The 17,749-nt window shown below is 49.8% G+C and overlaps 3 protein-coding genes and 1 long non-coding RNA gene across 6 annotated transcripts in view; 1 reads left to right on the top strand and 3 right to left on the bottom strand.

Moving 5' to 3' along the window:
* LOC119396027 (trithorax group protein osa) overlaps positions 1-17,749 on the bottom strand; it is a 199,653-nt gene that overhangs the window by 21,985 nt on the left and 159,919 nt on the right. For 2 of the 3 annotated variants that reach the window (XM_049416875.1, XM_049416873.1), the window contains exons 6-13: positions 16,970-17,065; positions 16,118-16,543; positions 11,459-11,823; positions 7,986-8,024; positions 7,469-7,657; positions 7,179-7,389; positions 6,581-7,058; positions 3,590-4,016 (exon numbers count right to left, since the gene is read on the bottom strand). In XM_049416875.1, coding sequence (XP_049272832.1) covers positions 3,590-4,016; positions 6,581-7,058; positions 7,179-7,389; positions 7,469-7,657; positions 7,986-8,024; positions 11,459-11,823; positions 16,118-16,543; positions 16,970-17,065 — 2,231 coding nt within the window. The remainder of the gene's footprint in view (positions 1-3,589; positions 4,017-6,580; positions 7,059-7,178; positions 7,390-7,468; positions 7,658-7,985; positions 8,025-11,458; positions 11,824-16,117; positions 16,544-16,969; positions 17,066-17,749) is intronic. The other variant, XM_049416874.1, reaches the window with a different exon arrangement.
* On the bottom strand, positions 2,434-3,094 carry LOC125759005 (uncharacterized). Its single transcript, XR_007416554.1, has 2 exons — positions 2,882-3,094; positions 2,434-2,618 (listed from the first exon to the last, which is right to left on the bottom strand). It is a non-coding gene; the product is annotated as an uncharacterized LOC125759005 (long non-coding RNA).
* Positions 8,806-10,807, bottom strand: LOC125759003 (tigger transposable element-derived protein 4-like). The gene has a single exon (XM_049416876.1). It carries the CDS (start codon positions 10,605-10,607, stop codon positions 8,937-8,939), a length of 1,671 nt encoding a protein of 556 aa, XP_049272833.1. The 5' UTR covers positions 10,608-10,807; the 3' UTR covers positions 8,806-8,936.
* Positions 13,378-15,072, top strand: LOC125759004 (tigger transposable element-derived protein 4-like). Its single transcript, XM_049416877.1, has one exon. It carries the CDS (start codon positions 13,440-13,442, stop codon positions 14,958-14,960), a length of 1,521 nt encoding a protein of 506 aa, XP_049272834.1. The 5' UTR covers positions 13,378-13,439; the 3' UTR covers positions 14,961-15,072.

The raw sequence follows: 17,749 nt of genomic DNA on the forward strand, positions 1-17,749 counted from the left end.
GAGGGAATCACACTGGTAAGGGTACACACACAAAAGCACAGCACAGCGCGGGGGTGACAAAAAAAAAAAAGAGCTGAACAATACACACACTCACAAGGGGAGGAGGTGTCGCTGACACAAACGAAGCTGCATTTGCAAAGCTGCGTGCACGGTCGATAAGCACCTTCAAGTGAGACACCCAACTGCTGTCTTTTTCCCCCTACTGTCTACCCCGTGTTAGCTCCCGGCAAAGCAAGCTTCTCGATTTGCTTTTTCCCAAACGAAATTCGCGCGAGAAGTAAAGTTCCATCTAAATTTGCTTTCGCTTAGCTCATCAATGCCAGTGCATGAGGGCGTATCAATTAAACAGCTTGCTGCGGTGTACAAAAGTTCTAGCTGAACCACCTAAGGCCACGCAAAACGGTTACACCCCAAAAACCTACAGCGAAGCACCATTCAATAGACTGCAGTAATCCAGCAGCACAAGCGTGCTACCTCAGCTTCTTGTGCTTTGCAGTTCTACCTTTTTAAAAGCAAAGCGTTCCATTATAAAATTGTACTTCTGCAAGTTGCTAATAAATCTACTTCGTGAAGGCACAAAGTTCCCGTGCCCACAGCTTTATAAAGAGCAGCCAATGCAACGCACACATGGCAAGCAAGAAGGCTGCTAGCAGCAAAGCCACACACAGCTCAGACAAAAGCTGATGATGCACACTGTCAATGTAAAAGGGTAAAAAAGAATCTGCTCACTCCATCTTCGAAATCAAGCTCCAGTAGTGGAGATATGAACTTGCTTGTGTGACCAAAAAAATGTCACTTGGCTCATGCATAACACTCTTTCACCTAAATACAGTAGAACCCCGCTGTTACGTTCCTCACTGCTGCGTTTTCCCGGCTGTTACGTCGTTTTCCGCCGGTCCCGGCATAGCTCCCATAGGATACAATGTATTGGGAACCCCGCTGTTACGTCGTAACTGTCGGACCGTTCCCGTATGATACGTCGCGAAGTGCGCTCGGAGCCGACCGAGTGACTACCAAAGAAAGCGGCCATGGTGCATTTTCACGCAGCTTGGCCTCGTTTGACCGTAATATTAGCCGCATGAGAGGCGCAAGCAACAGAATCTTTCAATTGATGCAAACAAAAGCATGGCCTTCGAGATTCAAATTGCAAAGATGGCGTCTATGACGTAACTGTTCGCGAAAGCAAGGCCTTCGAGATTGGCATTTACTATTGACAAAAGCATAGCCTTTGAGATTTGCATTGCACAAACATGGCGTGTATGACGTAATTGCTTGCGAAAGCAAGGCCTTCGAGATTGGCATTCACTTCTGCCATCGCGTTGGCGTAGACTCATCATCATCGTTATTTGTCGGAGAACGGGAGGAGTTCGAGCTGGTTGGAGCTCGCCGCGCCGGTCGTGATTGCGTGTGCTTAGTTCTTTCATGCCTACCGCTGTTGGTGTTAAAAAAATCACATACGTTGATTACATTTCTGTGGATGAGGCCGTCCTTAGCTCCGCGTTTCTATCCATCGACTAGATCGCGGCTGAGCGCGCCAATTTTCGTGCTGATCGTAAGAATTGAAATAAAATTCTGTACCAGTAAATATTTTGCCGTTTTTCCTGTTTTTCGTCTCTTACGTTTCCCGTCTCTTACGTTTATTTCCTACGGTCCCTTCAAAAACGTATCAGCGGGGTTCTACTGTATCTCTCTTTTTTTGTCCTGCTGTCACGATGAAGCTAATGTACACACAGGCTCAGTTTTTTTGTGAGCCAGCAGAACAGCCTGCGAAATGGACGCAAAGCCAAGAACATGTTATAAAGTTGCAACTTACAGTAAAAACTCATTAACCTAAACATTTTTGCTGTTATAATGCAATGCACACATTACATTATAGCTACAGTCATTATGCAACACTGCCTGGTCATGTACGAATCAAACCAAGACATGCCTTCGAGAACTTACTACAAACATGCTGGTTAAATAAGGTTTGGCACGTTGAGATCACCAGCTCCAGTAGAACCCCGCTGCTACGTTCCTCACTGCTGCGTTTTCCCGGCTGTTACGTTTTTGCTGCGTTTTGCCGACCGAGTGACTACTGAAGAGAGCGGTCATTGGTGCATTTTCACGCAGCTTGGCCTGGTTTGACCGTAACATTAGCCCCATTAGAGGCGCAAGCAACAGGACCTTTCGACTGATGCAAACAAAAGCATCGCCTTTGAGATTTGTACTGCACAAACATGGCGTCTATGACGTACCGTATTTTCTCGCATATAACCCGCACCAAAAATCGAAAAAAAAAAATCGCCTGAAAAGTGGGGGTGCGGGTTATCTGCGAATAATCCGGAAGCAGAGGTCGGCTTCACGGCAATGCATGGCCTGCCGTGCAGTCCACATCCCCATCGGCATCGTCTGGTGCAAAGCCAATAAAAGCCAACACAGGCCATAGACAGATCCCCTCCGTAGCGTGTTTATTCACTTTTTGCGTGCTTTGTTTGATTTGGTCAACAGCGTCACAACAGCGATTTGACAGCGTCTGTCTCCGAGTCAGGTGTGGCCAGTTTGCACCATTGGTCAGCCTTGTCTGGTGAGGCACCATGAGTGGGTCTCAGCGGCAATCTTTCACCGCGAAAGAAAAACTCGAGATTATAGCTGCTGTGGAAGCAATCGGCAACAGAGCTGCTGCGGAAAGGCACGACATCGACGAGTCCTGCATTCGCGACTGGAGAACGAAATAAAAAAAAAGGCCTCTCTCGAAAGTGCACACAAGGAGAAGCGAGCATTTCACGGCCCGAAGACTGGTGCGTGCCCCCTTCTTGAGATGCAGCTCGTCAAATGGTGCGCAAGAGCTTCAAACTTCGCACCGACATGGTGCGCAAGAGCTTCAAAAAGTGTGCCCAACAGCGATTGCTTGGATGGCACCGAAGACGATTGCGTCTTCGAGAGCGGCGACGAAGCCTCGTATGGCAGCAGCGAGTCGGGCGATGATTGAAGGAACGGGAATCGGCGCAGTCAACGTTGCGGCGATCGCTTCGAAATAAAGTTCTTTTGTAAACGAGATTGTGACTGTGCAGTTGTGACTTCCCAAAACAGTTTTTTTAAGCTAAGCATGCGGGTTATACGCAAGGATTTTTTTTCTTTTTTCGGGGAGTTGTTAGGGGTGCGGGTTATATGCGAGAAAATACAGTAATTGCTCGCGAAACCAAGGCCTTCGAGAGAGATTGGCATTCACTTTTACCATCGCGTTGGCGTAGACTCATCATCATCGTTATTTGTCGGAGGACGGAAGGAGTTCGAGCTGGTTGGAGCTCGCATGGTCGTGCGCGCGGTTCGCGGTCGGACTCGCCGCGCTGGTCGCGATTACGTGTGCTTACTTCTTTCATGCCTACAGTTGTTGGTGTTTAAACAAAATCACATATGTTGATTACATTTCTGTGTATGAGGCCGTCCCCAGCTCCGCGTTTTTATCCGTCGACTAGATCGCAGCTGAGCGCGCCAATTTTCGTGCTGCTCGTAAGCTACCATGCATGGGAGGCATGTGCCGGGTAAACACGAGGAAGCGACAGTGGGATTACAACCTTAGCGAAGGTGGCACAACAAGGGGGCTCACCTGGTAGGCCTGGTCCGGGGGGCCCCTGGTTGGAGGGTAGGGTTCTGGGGTGCTCCCCTGGGGAGGTGGTGGGGCAGCCCCCTGAGGTGATGGTGTGGAGTAAGGGGGTGCCTGGCCCGGCGTGGTCTGTGGGCCTGGCGGGTAGGGCCTGCTCTGGTAGCTGCCTGCTGCCGCCGCTGCTGCCTGCGATGGGGGCGTGGGCCCCGTTGCTGCCGCGGAGGAGCCGTACTGGTACAGGGGCTCTGCGGCACTCGGGGGTCCAGCGCCCATCTGAGACGACTGGGGTGGCTGGGGTCGCGGAGGCGCTGCCGTCGCACCTGGTTGGGACGATGGCGGAGCTCCCCCAGATGCCCCCTGCTGCTGCGGCTGCTGCTGTGGCTGTTGCTGCTGTTGCTGCTGCTGCTGCGCTTGCTGTTGCTGCTCGTACCTGGAACAGTGATCAGTCGATTGGCCCGTTATTCATGTAATATCAGAGAGGGAGGGGGGGGGGAGTCTTATAACTAAAGCGTTTCTCTCTTCTGCCATGCTGGAACATGCAGACATCCGCAAACCAGCATGCACACACATCACAGACTGCCACTACACCAGACTACAGAGTAAGCGCACATGCACGTTCTTGTTTCCCGTCCACATCACTGACACCTTTCTTGGCAACATGAAGAATAAACATTAACCAGAGAAAGGAAGATTTAATAAACCCTGCAAGTGCCTCCTAGGGTTCCCCGACTCTACATTACAAACACAACTCGAACTCCTAGCAAAAGCAGCAACATCCTAGGAAATACAGCTGCAGTTCAAGGGGTATTCACACGAGGGAGAAATCGGTGGGGGACACGGGGGAGATAGCGGATCACATGACCATGTCGTCACGGATTAGTGAGTGGTTGCGCCCGCCACTCCTCGAAGGAGACGGGGACATTTTCCCCGACGATCCCCCGGTGGTGGGGAATATGGCGGAATTTCGGGCTCTTCTTTGGCCACATTGTTGCACTTGCTCCTGCAGAGAGCGGCAGTGAGTGTCCAGCCTGCAGCTGCATGGTCATCGTCAGCAGCTCGTCAAACGGGTGGTACAAGCCACCAGCGTAGTCTAGTAACACTGGTCTACCCCTGCGTTCGCCTTGTCCGTGTGAGTGGGGGACATTTTTGGAGAATTCTCCTCGCAAGCTGACGTCATTAGGCTCTGCCTTTATTCCTCAAGGATTTGTCCCCAGTCTGAGTACCCCTTCAAGGTGCCTGCCATACGAAAAGGGACTGTTGCTGAGCTCACCAAAAAACTGTTTTGATCTTCCAATTCTTGCCTTCAATAACTGTGCTTTGTTGAAGTGGCCTTTTTTTACAGGAGAGAATGCTGCCTTGGTTGAAATTTGTTGAGTTAAGCTGGAGATCAGACAGACTATTAAGTAGGGGTGTGCCAATATTCGAAATTTCGAATATTTCTCGAATAGTGTTCGCTATTCGATTCGATTCGCACTGGAATTTTACTATTCGAACTTCCCAAAAACAAAAAATACAGTCAACGTCCGATTGAAAGTGACCCCTTCAGATTTTCAATATGCTTCACCTCATTGCACTCTCGTATTGCGGCAAAGCTGCCTTTCAAGCTCCGTTACGGTCGAACTTTGCCAAGACGCAGTCAACGTCCGATTGGAAGTGGTCCCTAGATTTTTAATATGCTTCACCTCATCACACCCAGGTATTGCGGCAAAGCTGCCTTTCAAGCTTCGTTACGGTCGAACTTTGCCAAGACACAGTCAACGTCCGTCTGGAAGAGGTCCCTAAATTTTCAATATGCTTCACCTCATCACACCCGGGTATTGCAGCAAAGCTGCCTTTCAAGCTCCGCTACGGTCGCAAATGTATTAACTCAAGAAAACGCTGGTTCCAACATGGAGATGAAAGATGTGGCAAAGGTGGGGGTCAATTAATGCTGTTTTGGACCTGAAAATTGGGCAGGAAGTCCGAAAAATCGGAAGCCGAAGCATTTTAGCATCCAAAATTTCATACGTTCTTATATGTCGACGTCTACGAGGCAGATTTGGAACTCCGGACTTGAAGCGAGCACACCCTTGTCCGCCACACATCAGTTGGGCTTCCACAGAAGTTGAAAGAGGAGGAAAGGCTGAGGAAATGGCATCTTTGCCTACCACGTGTAAAGTGTTGTCGGCAACACTTTGGTTGAACCAAATCATGTACATAAATAGAATTCGACCTCTACATTGCCTCATTCTTGATAAGACAACTATGAAACACCACCCCGCCAGTGCTTCATCAACCTAGCGAAAAGAAACTTTGATGTTGCTATCTCATAAGAATATGCTTAGGAATCCTCTCTTTTTTTTTCTGCAATTTCGTTTCGAAGTATTCGAAAAATATTCTAGAAATATTCTAGAAATATTCGAAAAATATTCGATTCGCACTCGCATCTCAATATTCAAATTCGCTTCGCACCCAAAATTTTGCTATTCGCACAGCTCTATTATTAAGTATTCTCACCTCTATACTCATTCTTATTGTTTATATGACACCACACCTGCCCTACAAAGTGGTCCTGCTTAGAGCACTGCACGGGCCTGATTTATGAAGCCCGAGCCCAGACCGGGCCCATGATTCCAAGCCTGGCCCGGGCCTGCTAGAGGATATTAGTTGATGATGATGATTTGCACGTGTCACTTCAGCTTGGCACGAATGCCTTATATCATGCAATGCATAACGTTCGCGTGTGCTCAAAGGCCCGACTTAGGCCTTTTAATGAGTGAGCCCGAGTCCGGCCACGCCCGCCGCCTCAAGCCCGGGCACGGCCAAGGCCCGCACTTTCAAGCCTGAGCCTTGCCCAGGCCCGCCGGAAAACGCTTTGGACTTCGGGTCGGCCCGTGCTTTGGTTTTTCGGGACGGCCCGGGCCCGTGCAACGCTCTAGTCCTGCTACACCATGCGATATTTTCTTTCGAGAGAAAAAATACCAGAGATCACGAAGGCAAAGAATCTCGCCACACCTTTCCCTGTCGTAGTGGCCTCCCTGGTATTGGGGTGGGTAGGGCGGAGCCCCTGCCTGCGGCCGCATGGGGTAGCCGCTGCTGCTGTAGGGGTCCCTGCCGTTGTAGCCACCCTCGTGGGGGTAGCCCTCGGGGGCAGCAGGCCCATACTGATCACCACCAGGCCCCGCATAGCCGCAGGAGCCCCCACTCAGGCTGGCCTGGCTGGCCGCCGCATAGGGGGGCGCCTGGGGGTAGCCGTGTGGAGGAGGATATCCCTCCCCCGGGTAGGGCCCTTCCTCCGAAGGAGGGTAGCCATCCGGCTCACAGCCACCACCCACGTGGTTCGAAGGCGGGTAGCCAGGTGGGCATGGGTACTCGGAAGCCCCCATCATGCTGGGGGGACCACTCGGGGGGTAGGGTGCCCCAGGGTGGTAGCCTCCACTGGTCGGGTAGCTCTCCATCGTCTGGGCGGGTGGCCCATAATCTTGACTCGCACCTACGACAATGCCAGAAACGGGGGCAGCACTCTCACACACCGCCTGGCCCGCACTACCTTGTAATTCTTGGGCCAAAGGAGTGCCGCCACAGAGGCGCAAGAAAAGTGAAGGAGACACACCCGAAGGCGACATGGTTCCCTTGGCCTTCTTTCGGGAGGCCGACTCCAGCTGGCTGATGATGGGCTGAGGGTCGATGCCCCCTCGGTCAAACTTGCACTCAAACGGCAGCAGATGCTTGATGTACTGCTTACGCAGGGTGTACGCAGCACTAGAGGAGGCCCCGATGCCCAGCACACCAGCCACATCCTTCCAATGCTTTGCCTTCGTTACCTAGAACGGAAAGGAGAAAACAGCACGTTCAGCACTGCCACTCGCACACCCACACACGGAACAGGGGAGGGGCACTCACTTCCACGAAGCCACCTCGATCCTTGACGATGAGGTAGAGGCGAAACAAGTCCAGGGGCTGTTTGCTGATGGTTGGGCACTGGGTGATGGGAGTACCACGCTCGTCGTTGTACACTATCAGCTTGTCCAGGAAGGCCCTCCGCTCGGGGTCTTCCGACATATCGTACAGTTTCAGCAGGCCGTCTGGCCGCTGCACACGCCGGGAAAGACGGCACATGTCAGCACATTCGGAACAGGAACAGTCGCACAACTGCCTCAAGCAACATTGAATGTAAGCACCCAGTGCACAATTCTACTGGCACATATGAAGAATGAACTGTGAGATAATTTCTCTCTTTAACCTGAGTAAGCTCTAAAAAAAGAGAGGGAGGGAAGGAGGGAGAGAGAGAGAAGATATAAAACCTCTGTTGAGAGTAGGAAGCAAAGATCAGTCTGAGGTTTAGCCAATCAAATAATGGGCAAAACTCTTTTCGCATACCCTAAGAGCAGAAGTGATGCGAAAACAACCAGCCACATACCTTTATCATATGATGTTCGTATACTTGGCTATTCACAACCTACAAAGAAAAGGGGATGCCAATTAGAACACTCACTAATGTACAGCACGAGTTTCATAATGATGCATACCTCTGCAGAGTACCCCAAGGTCTGCTACTACAGTCGAACCCGACTATATCGAACCCGTTTGCATCGAATTATCGTGATATCGAACAACTTCTGAACAAGGTATAGTTACAGAGAGTATATAAAGCGAAAATTACGGTTACATCGAACAAGAATGGCAGCGACTCTTGATATATCGAACGTCAAACGGGGCAAAAGTGCCCCCGGAAGTTGGCTTTTCCTCGTAGCGGCAAGGAAACTGGCGCTTTTCTCCACCACTCACTCCAAAAGTGCTTTACCCAGCGGCGCATGACCCGCTCGCCCTACCGTAACAGCGCCACGTCAGTCGAGCCGCCGTCACCCCCGTGCAAAAAATGATCCTGACCCGACCGCAGCGCTTGCTAAGACAGCCAATCAAGGACTCTTGTACTCTCCTCGTGCGAGCCTGCATTTCTCGTTCGTTGTGCTTCGCAACATGCGCCTGTGCCGTGATAGCTAGCGTGAAGCAGCAGAATTTGCCTTTCGCCATGAAACTCGAAATTATAAATAGAGTAGAATGCGGTGAGAAGAAGTCAAACATCGCGGCAGCGTGCAAGATTTCGAGGAGCACTCTCAGCACGATCTTCAAAAATAAGGCGGACATTAGGGATAAAACGGACGAAAGACCCAGCGCCCGTGGCCCCCGACGAGTACGCACGGCCGTGTGTGAAGACGTCGAGGCAGCAGTGTACAGTGTACAGTGGACTCCCCTTAAACGGAACTCGAAGGGGATCCACAAAACTGTTCCATTTATCAGAAGTTTCATTTAAGCAAGGTACACATATTTCATGAACCAAAAACTTTATTTCGTTTGCATCAACCCTAGCTTACTTATCGGGATGAGTAGGAGAGAAAAAGGAGTGAAGTGTGGTTTGCTTGGCATGCTTGAGCTGCTTCTTCACAAAGTAAGCACCCATGCCTGACAAGCTAGAGAGAAATTCAGGACAACCCTCATGCTCAAAATAGCGCTGCAAAAGTTCAACAGCCTCCTTAGCTGCACTGTCCGGTGGCACCACTGCACTGGGAATGACATCATCACATTCATCGCTGGAGGAAGGTTGATCGTCAGCTTGCACTTCGGCAATCAGTTCCTCAAGCGTCTCCTCGCGACAGGTTTGAACACTTTCATCAATAGTCTCATAGTCCTGTCGTGTGAAGGGGGCAGAGGGCACAGCCTGATTAAATACTGCATCAGCGTCAGCATCAGCCAGGCTTTCCTCTTCATCAGGTAATGGTTCTTGAGCTTGAAAGCCCGCATGGTGGAAGCACCTCTGTATGGTTGTTGCCTGTACTTGCTCCCAGGCGTGGGCCAAAATGTGAATGGCAGCCAACAAATCTACATTGTAGCTCTTGCCAGTGTCTGCACAAAGCAGCATTCGGTGGAGCAGCTGTCTGCGGTAATGAACTTTTATGTTTTGTATTACCCCTTGATCCATTGGCTGGATCACTGCAGTTACATTGGCTGGCAAGAACTCGAGACTGATGGACTTGAGTCCATCAACCTGACCATGGGCAGGACAATTATCCACGATCAAGACAACCTTCCTGCCTTGCCTCGTAAATCTTGCATCTTCCTCCCGTAGCCAGTTTTCAAAAATTGCCATAGTCATCCAGGCTCTTCCGTTAGCATTATACGTAACGGGAAGGTGTCGAACGCCCTTGAAACAACGTGGGTGCTTCGACTTCCCTATTACTAAAAGCTTCAACTTCTCATCACCTGCCATGTTGGCACCCACCAGCACAGTAATGCGATCTTTACTGTGTTTTCCACCACTACAGGCTTCGCCTTTGAAGGCGAGAGTCTTTGACGGAAGCACTTTATAAAAAAGGCCCATCTCATCGACGTTGAAGACGTCTCGCGGCTCATAGTTGTTCAAAATTTCTTGAAGCCGCCCCTGTTGCCAGTCGGTGCAAATGTCTCTATTCACTGCAGCACTCTCACCTGAGATTGCCTTGAAAACAAGGCCGTGGCGTTTCTTGAAGCGACTGAGCCATCCGTCGCTTAAGGCGAAGTTCTCAACACCCATCTGCAGGGCAATCTCTCGCGCCTTCTGCTCCAGAATGGGTCCGCTTATCGGAAAGTTTGAACTCCGCGCACGTTTGAACCAAACGAAAAGAACTTTTTCAAGTTCTTCGTAAGGCGTCGTCCGCATCCGCATCCGCTTAGCGGTGAAGGTTCCATTCTTGACGGCTCCTTCGATTGTCTCTTTGTTCTTCAGGATCCGCGACAGCGTTGACTTCGGGATGTCGAACTTTTTCGCCACCTCTGTCTTGGTCAGGCCGCTTCGGTCGAGCTCCTTTAGAATTTCGAGCTTCTTTTCAAGCGAGAGTGCGTGATGCGGCCGCTTCTTCGCGCTCTCCATCGTGCCGAAATATCCGTAAGTAGTCACGCAAGTAGGCCTAACGCAGCTAACAGCCCCTGCTGCTACTGCTGCAGCACAAGCCAATATGGCTACTGGATTGGCTTGTCTGGCTATGGCGTTGGCTATACATTCCATGGTTGTGAGACTACTTTTGTTATGGGCAAGTCTGTGTTGTGTTTAGCGTTTGTGCCGTTTAACCGTAGGTGACCAATAAGTAGTGTTTCGATTAACCGAAGAATTTTACTGTGCCGAACCTATAAATCCAGCCAAATGATCCTATTTAATTCCGTTAATAAGGCATTTTCGTTTAACCGAGTTTCGTTTATTGGGAGTCCACTGTACAAGTGTTTCGTCGACGTTCGGTTGCGCAACCTCCCCGTGTCCGGCCCCATGATCGAACAAAAAGCAAAGGATATGGTTTTCTCCTTGGCAGGGAGGATTTTCAAGGTGGCTCCGGTTGGCTACAGCAGTTCAAAGAAAGGCATGAGAAACGACGATCCTTTGCCCACATCCTCAGAGGTGATTGGTGCTCTCGCACAAGTCGGGCGCTTCTGTGCGAATGCGGAAGGTTGCGGCCTTGCCTGCTCTGACTCTTTAGACCATGTTGAGAAATGCGTGCTGTCGCAGGCAGCGAAGTTGCTCAAACAGAAAAAAAAAATACAAGCCTATTTCAAGCGCAACTAAGCTAGCTTCGTCAATAAAGTGCTTTTATGAATGGTGTGTGAATTTATGACGTCCAATTCTTTAGCAGGCTTATATCGAATTATGCCCTATATAGAACTGACAGGAGTTTTTTTGAGAGTTCGATATATCCGGGTTTGACTGACTGCTTTACTTAGAGATAAAATGCATATTTTTTTTTTTTCCCCTCCCAAGAGAATAGGTCCAGAATAGGTCCAGACACGTTTAAGACAAGACAACAGAGATGGCCACGACAACCGACGTGGCCACCTTCCCACAGAAAAAAACATGGTGGTGGACGGGACCTGGGATCTGGGACGGCCACTCACAGGGCTCGCTGGCGTCCGTGGCCAGCTGGGGCTCGAGACGCTCTCGAATTCGTCGTGGAAGGAGGACATGGAGGCACCCCCGGGCGAGGGGAGGGTGTTGGGTGTGGGCGGATGCGACATGGGCGGCTGTTTGCTGCTGCCCCCCTTGTCGCCCGGCCCCAGGTGCTCCTCGGGGAGTGAGGACGAGGCGGACGCATTGGATGCCTGGCTCCCCTCGTCCAGCACCGTAGGTGGGGGCGCCAGTTGGGATCGCCCCCCACCACCCCCGTCCTGGCCGGGACCCGTTACGGGAGGGCTGCCTCCAACACCTCCCTGCTGCGACAACAGCGAGGAGGGCCCACCTGCAAAAGAAGACAAAACGTTATCGGGATCCTTGACAGAGAGAAGTGCGAGTGCAGCAACCGAGCAGCTGAAAGGGCATAGAGGCAGGCTTTGCCGTATTCTCAAGAGAACGGTATTTTGAACAGGCTAGAAGTACAGTTGAACACCGCAATAACGAAATCGGCGGGGAAGCTGAAAAATTTTGCTATCGCGAAATAATACAGTACAGACAGGGAAATACTCAGCAAAATAAAAATTTACTGCTGAAATTCAGTTAACCTGCCTTGTCGACTCTTCCCATGTAGTAAACGCACAGCTCTTCCTTCGCAACTCAGCGAGTTGTGTTATGCGACATTGTCATATTGCGTTCCGAGGAATGCCCGCACCGTTAGGGGAAGGGCGCAGTCACGATGGCACATCTGTTAACTTTGAACCCCCAACACCGTGCTGCTCTGAAACAAGCGACACATAAAGGAAGCCTTGCTCGGTCGTTGGCTGCACCCCGATGACGTAATCGCCGACATGTTATTTTGCTGAAGTGAGTGCAGTCACAACAAAGGACTAATACCCCTGTCCCACAGGGCAACTTAAGTGCACTTTGAGCGAGTGCACTTCGCCAGTAGTGTCATTTGCACGCTGTCACACAGGAACACTTAGTGACACTCACTGCAAAGCACACTTGCCGGCAAGTGCGTTCGCCAAACTCACTTCGCTGCGACGGAGTGTCTATCCTCGGCAGCAGTGGCTTGCAAATAAATACGCTAATGCAAAACACGACGATCGTGGTATTTTTAAACCATCGTTCTCGTTATTAGGAATACTGCCATGTATTCAAACGAATGATACTACAACAAAAAACCTCGCTACTCTCGCCCTCGGGCAGTTTGCGGTCACATGCGCTAGGGGTATGCGGGAGCACATGCCCTGCAATGGCCGCGTCCGTCACGTTGTTTACTTCCTTGCACATGTGCAGGTTAGTCATTCTTTAATCATTTGCGATGGCGTGTGCCACGGGTGCCACTTCCGCGAAGACAACGTGGTCCGAAGCAGAGACGCGGGCGCTCATACGCCTTTGGGAGGAGCAAATGATTGCTGCCAAAGCACGCTCCAAATGGCCGTCACCACTACGCGTCCCTTTGCACCGGAGTCCGCCATTTTTGTTTTCGATTCGTCTTGGATATGATACTGTCTTGTCTCAGCTCGCGATGACCAATAACGTTATGCGGTTGCAATATTTACTTCATTTACGCGCAAAGCTCATTGTAAATTATGTTCATGCCTATAATAAGCAATTAAACAGTGAGCATTGCCAAAAATAACAAATGTACAGTGGACTCCCATTAAACGAAACTCGGTTAAACGGAAAACCCGCATAAACGAAACTATCTAGGCACATTTGGTTGGTCTCCTATATATTTAATGATAAAAAGTTTCGGCTAATCGGAACATTTTTTTCGCTTACATCGGTTAAATGAAACTAAAACGGGCAAACTCCAAGAACGTCGGAAATGGCCACGGCAGTCTAGCAACCATGAAACAAGAAGCTATTGTAGCCTAGCCAAGCCAAAAGCCAATCCAGCGATCGCACATGTTCGCGCGCGTCGAGTAGCGATCGACGTCTCGTCGTAAACTTGAGATGGAAACAAAAAAACGGCAACACAATGCACTTTTGCTCGCAACGAAAGTAAGGATCATCCAAGAACTTGACCGCAACAACCTATCGAAGACAGAAATTGCGAAGAAGTTCAATATTCCCAAGTCCACGCTGTCGAGGATACTCAAGAACAAAGGGAAGATTGAAGAAGCTGTAAAGCTTGGGAACTTCGCCACGGACAGAATGCGGATGAGAACGACGGCGTACAAAGAAATCGAAGATGTGCTTTTCCTCTGGTTCAAGCGTGCGCGCAGTGCGAACTTCCCGATCAGCGGCCCCATTTTGGAAGAGAAGGCCAAAGAGATTGCTACTCGGGTGGGGATCGAGGACTTCCGGGTGAGCGATGGCTGGCTGAGCCGTTTTAAAAAGCGGCATGGTCTTGTCTTTAAGACAGTTTCTGGAGAAAGTGCGGCTGTAAACAGAGATATCTGTAGCCACTGGCAACAGGGGAGGTTGCAAGAAATTTTGGAAACCTACGAACAACGGGACGTGTTTAACATTGATGAAATGGGGTTGTTCTACAAAGCACTCCCTACTAAGACTCTTGCTTACAAGGGGGAAACCTGTGTGGGAGGAAAGCGAAGCAAAGATCGTATTACGGTGCTAGTAGGTGCCAACATGGACGGTAGCGAAAAGTTGAAGATGGTGGTTGTGGGGAAATCAAAGCACCCACGCTGCTTCAAAGGTGTGCGCATGCTGCCTGTCACGTACCACGCGAACGGGAAAGCTTGGATGACACAAGCAATCTTCGAGACATGGTTGTGCGAAGAGGATAGAAGATTTGCCCAGCAGAACAGGAAGGTTATTTTTATTGTTGATCAATGCCCTGCTCACGGTCAAGTGGATAGACTCAAATCGATCAGCCTAGAGTTCCTGCCACCAAATGCGACCGCAATCATTCAACCGATGGACCAGGGCATAATTCAAAACTTGAAAGTTCCCTACCGCCGCCAAGTCCTCCAGCGAATGCTTCTTTGTGCAGACAACAAAAAAGATTACAACGTGGACTTGCTCTCAGCTCTTCACATTCTAACCAATGCCTGGGAATGTCTGAAAGTGTCAACTGTGCAAAGGTGCTTCCACCATGCAGGGTTCTCAATACAAGAAGTCCTTCCAGACGAGGAAGACAACATTGCTGAGGCTGAGGAGGCTGATATTCTCTTCAGTCAGGTGACACAGTCTACTTCTTTCACGCGAGAGGACTATGAAACACTTGATGCAAACGTCGCCACATGCCGCGAGGACAGCCTTGAGGAACTCATAGCTGAAGTTCAAGATGAGGACCCGTGCTCAAGTGGTGATGAGATGGTGTGTGATACCGGGCCCATTTCAGTGCCAGACAGTGCAGCAAGAGATGCTGTCATCCTGTTGCAGCGCTACTTTGAACACGATGGTGGCACAGAGTTCCTGCCAAGCCTTTCAGCAATGCACTCCTACTTTGTGAGAAAGTGCTTGAACAAGGCCAAGCAAACCGTTATCACCTCCTTTTTTCCGAGTCAGTAATATTAGCAACATTTTTCTTTCTAATCAACTATAGTAGTATTGTATACTTCAAAATGTTTTTGTTCAGTCAGCCACAGTTGGTGCTTTTGAAATAAAGTCATATTTCATTAAATTTGTGGGCTTTGCTTAAATGAAACTTCTCATAAATGGAACAAATTTTCTTGCCCCTTCGAGTTCCGTTTAAGAGGAGTCCACTGTATGTTGCACTACTGAACCACCAATTGCCACTGTCATAATTTCCAAAGCACACTTCTCTTACTCGTGTAGCAGCGCGCCGCCAAAGTGACACTCAGTGAGCGTAAGTGCACTCGCTCAAAATGACACTAAATTTGCCAGTGTGACCGGGGTATTCGCCTACCCCTCTTCGCTGCAGAGGAGGGTGGGAAGGCCAAGCATGAAACTGAAACCAGCCAAAGCAGATTGTTCTACACCTTCTGTTTACTTCTTTATTACATCACTCATTCGCAAAATTCTTGTGGCAGCATGCTCACATCGTACAAGTGCGCAGTTGTCTCTCCATCACAAAATTTGCAACGTGAGGTTGTTTACTGGCCCTAGGTCAAGGGTACAGGCCTCAAACAAACTGCAAAACTGAGACTTTGGGTGCGTTTCTCATTCGAGATTCCCACTTCTGTCCAGAGAGAGCAACCAACTCAAAACTACCATAATACGGTGCAGCACATGTGAAGGCTACCACAAATCCCAAAGTGTTCTACTTATAGGCCATGGTAAAAGTTTCAAAACGTTAGACAAGCTCTCGGGTGTAGCTGTTAGAAGTGTTCGATAATATAGCCGCTGTGCACTCAATTAGCATGGCACATGCAAGCACACCGAAGACTGAAGCTTGCTAACATTTACAGAAAGGAGTAGGAAGCAAAAAGCTGCTGCCTGCCAAAGCCTTAGTGCTCATTGGGCACTGTACATCCAGTTGAGCTGCACAAGCAGGCAGTATTTCTGGAGCAACCGAAAGCCAGCATTATGTGAAATTAGGCAAGGAAAGACTGATGCAGCAACTACAGAACCATCGGCTCGAACACCAACCTCGCATTTTGACCTTGCTGACCGAGATGTCGCGTAATATAATGCTTGCCCAAACGGCTCAAGACTGTATGAAGCGAGTTTATCAAAAGTGCCCAAATAAAAGCAATGCCACTCACTCATGGGCGCTGGCGGACACTGCGAGTAGCAGGCGCCGGGTGGCATGGGACCCCCACCGGGTGGAGGGGGTCCACCATCCGACGGAGATGGGGAGGCCCCGTCCCCGCCAGGGGGTGTCATGGGGCTGCTGTAGCCGTACATCTTCTGCTGAAGGTGCTGGCGCAGGTACATGGGACGCGTGGGCCCGCCGGGCGCCTGCGGGGGCACCGCCCCCATTGAGGAGGCCGCACCCGCCGCCTTCGGGTACTGGGGTCCCGGCGGGGGAGGCATCAGGCTGTTGGCACCTCCGTAGCCACCGTACTGCGAGTTGCCGTACGGGTAGCCGCCCTGCGCGCCCATCCGTCCGGCCGGGTAGCCACCGGGACCCTGAGGGGGCCCGTAGCCGGGCATGGCGCCCAGGCCACCTTGTTGCCTAGGGTAGTTGCCTGGAGAAGGGCAGAACAAAGCATGGTGCTTCGAGCATGCATACGCTGGCACATAAAGCACTGGAAGCTGAGCTCAGACAAGCTATAGAAAATCCACAGACACAATCTATCTGCTTTTACAGTTATCTAACGCTAGCTGGTACCCACTCAGACAAACAGAACAAGGTATACTAGGTAGACAGAAGTGGTCCCATTAATGAATCGCGGCGCATCTCGCGTTTTATTTATGCAACTGGAAGTTTATGCATTCTTCTGAACTCACTGTTTTGCACATAATTCTCAAAGCATACACTGACCCAAACAAGTATACATCTCCTAAACATAACATTCACAGTACAGCAAATCAGAAACTTGAATAAGATTCGAATACAGAATTTCAAGCTCGCAACAGGCAGCACTGCTGCATGAAACAGAGTAACATCTTACTTTGAGGATAGTGGGGACCAGGATAGGATGATGACATGATTCCTTGATGCATCTTGGCCGCATACATTGATGATGCCTGCATCTGTTGGTTGTACCCTGGGTGGAAGCAAAGAGTAGTATGTTCAGTTTCTGTAAGTCCCGTAATCGCTGCGCATGAGCATGACTAGCTTTAGCAACACTTCGGCAGTGTTAAGCTTCGTAGTGTCAACGCCCAGCTTGCCGGGAATTGAAGAACAAGCGAACAAAAGACAGTCCAGTAGACAAAACCATACCGCATCAAAGCTTGCTGAAATGGTTAAATCAAAAGCATCCACTTCAAAACATATTTCTCATCTCGAGATGCAAAAATTGGAAAAGAAATGACATATCTCTTCTTGATATATCAAGAGGGAGAAAAGGCCGTCTTCAGAGGTAACACGTCATTATGGACATCATATACACATTATCATATATCGTGCACAGGTACGAATTTTCCAGCAGCTCTATAAGCTGCCTTTGACTGCTTTATGGTATGCCAAGCACCAAATGCAGGTGGCCACAATGCGTTCACTGTTTCCTATGTTCATTTTAACAAGCCATCACTGGCACACTATTTTTGTTTAATTTTCCTGTAATGCAATGGTAATGAGGAACTCTGCATCAGCTTAGATTGCTGATGTATCCATAAGTGTACTCTAAACAAGTAAAGAAATATTTCTTACTCAAAACCTGCTTCTCATATTTACATACATGGCTCACCAAGCCTCTGTATCTGATAAGGGTACCCCTATTGTTACTCTA

This window comes from Rhipicephalus sanguineus, chromosome 6 (genome assembly GCF_013339695.2).
Source record: "Rhipicephalus sanguineus isolate Rsan-2018 chromosome 6, BIME_Rsan_1.4, whole genome shotgun sequence".
Lineage (NCBI taxonomy): Eukaryota > Metazoa > Arthropoda > Arachnida > Ixodida > Ixodidae > Rhipicephalus > Rhipicephalus sanguineus.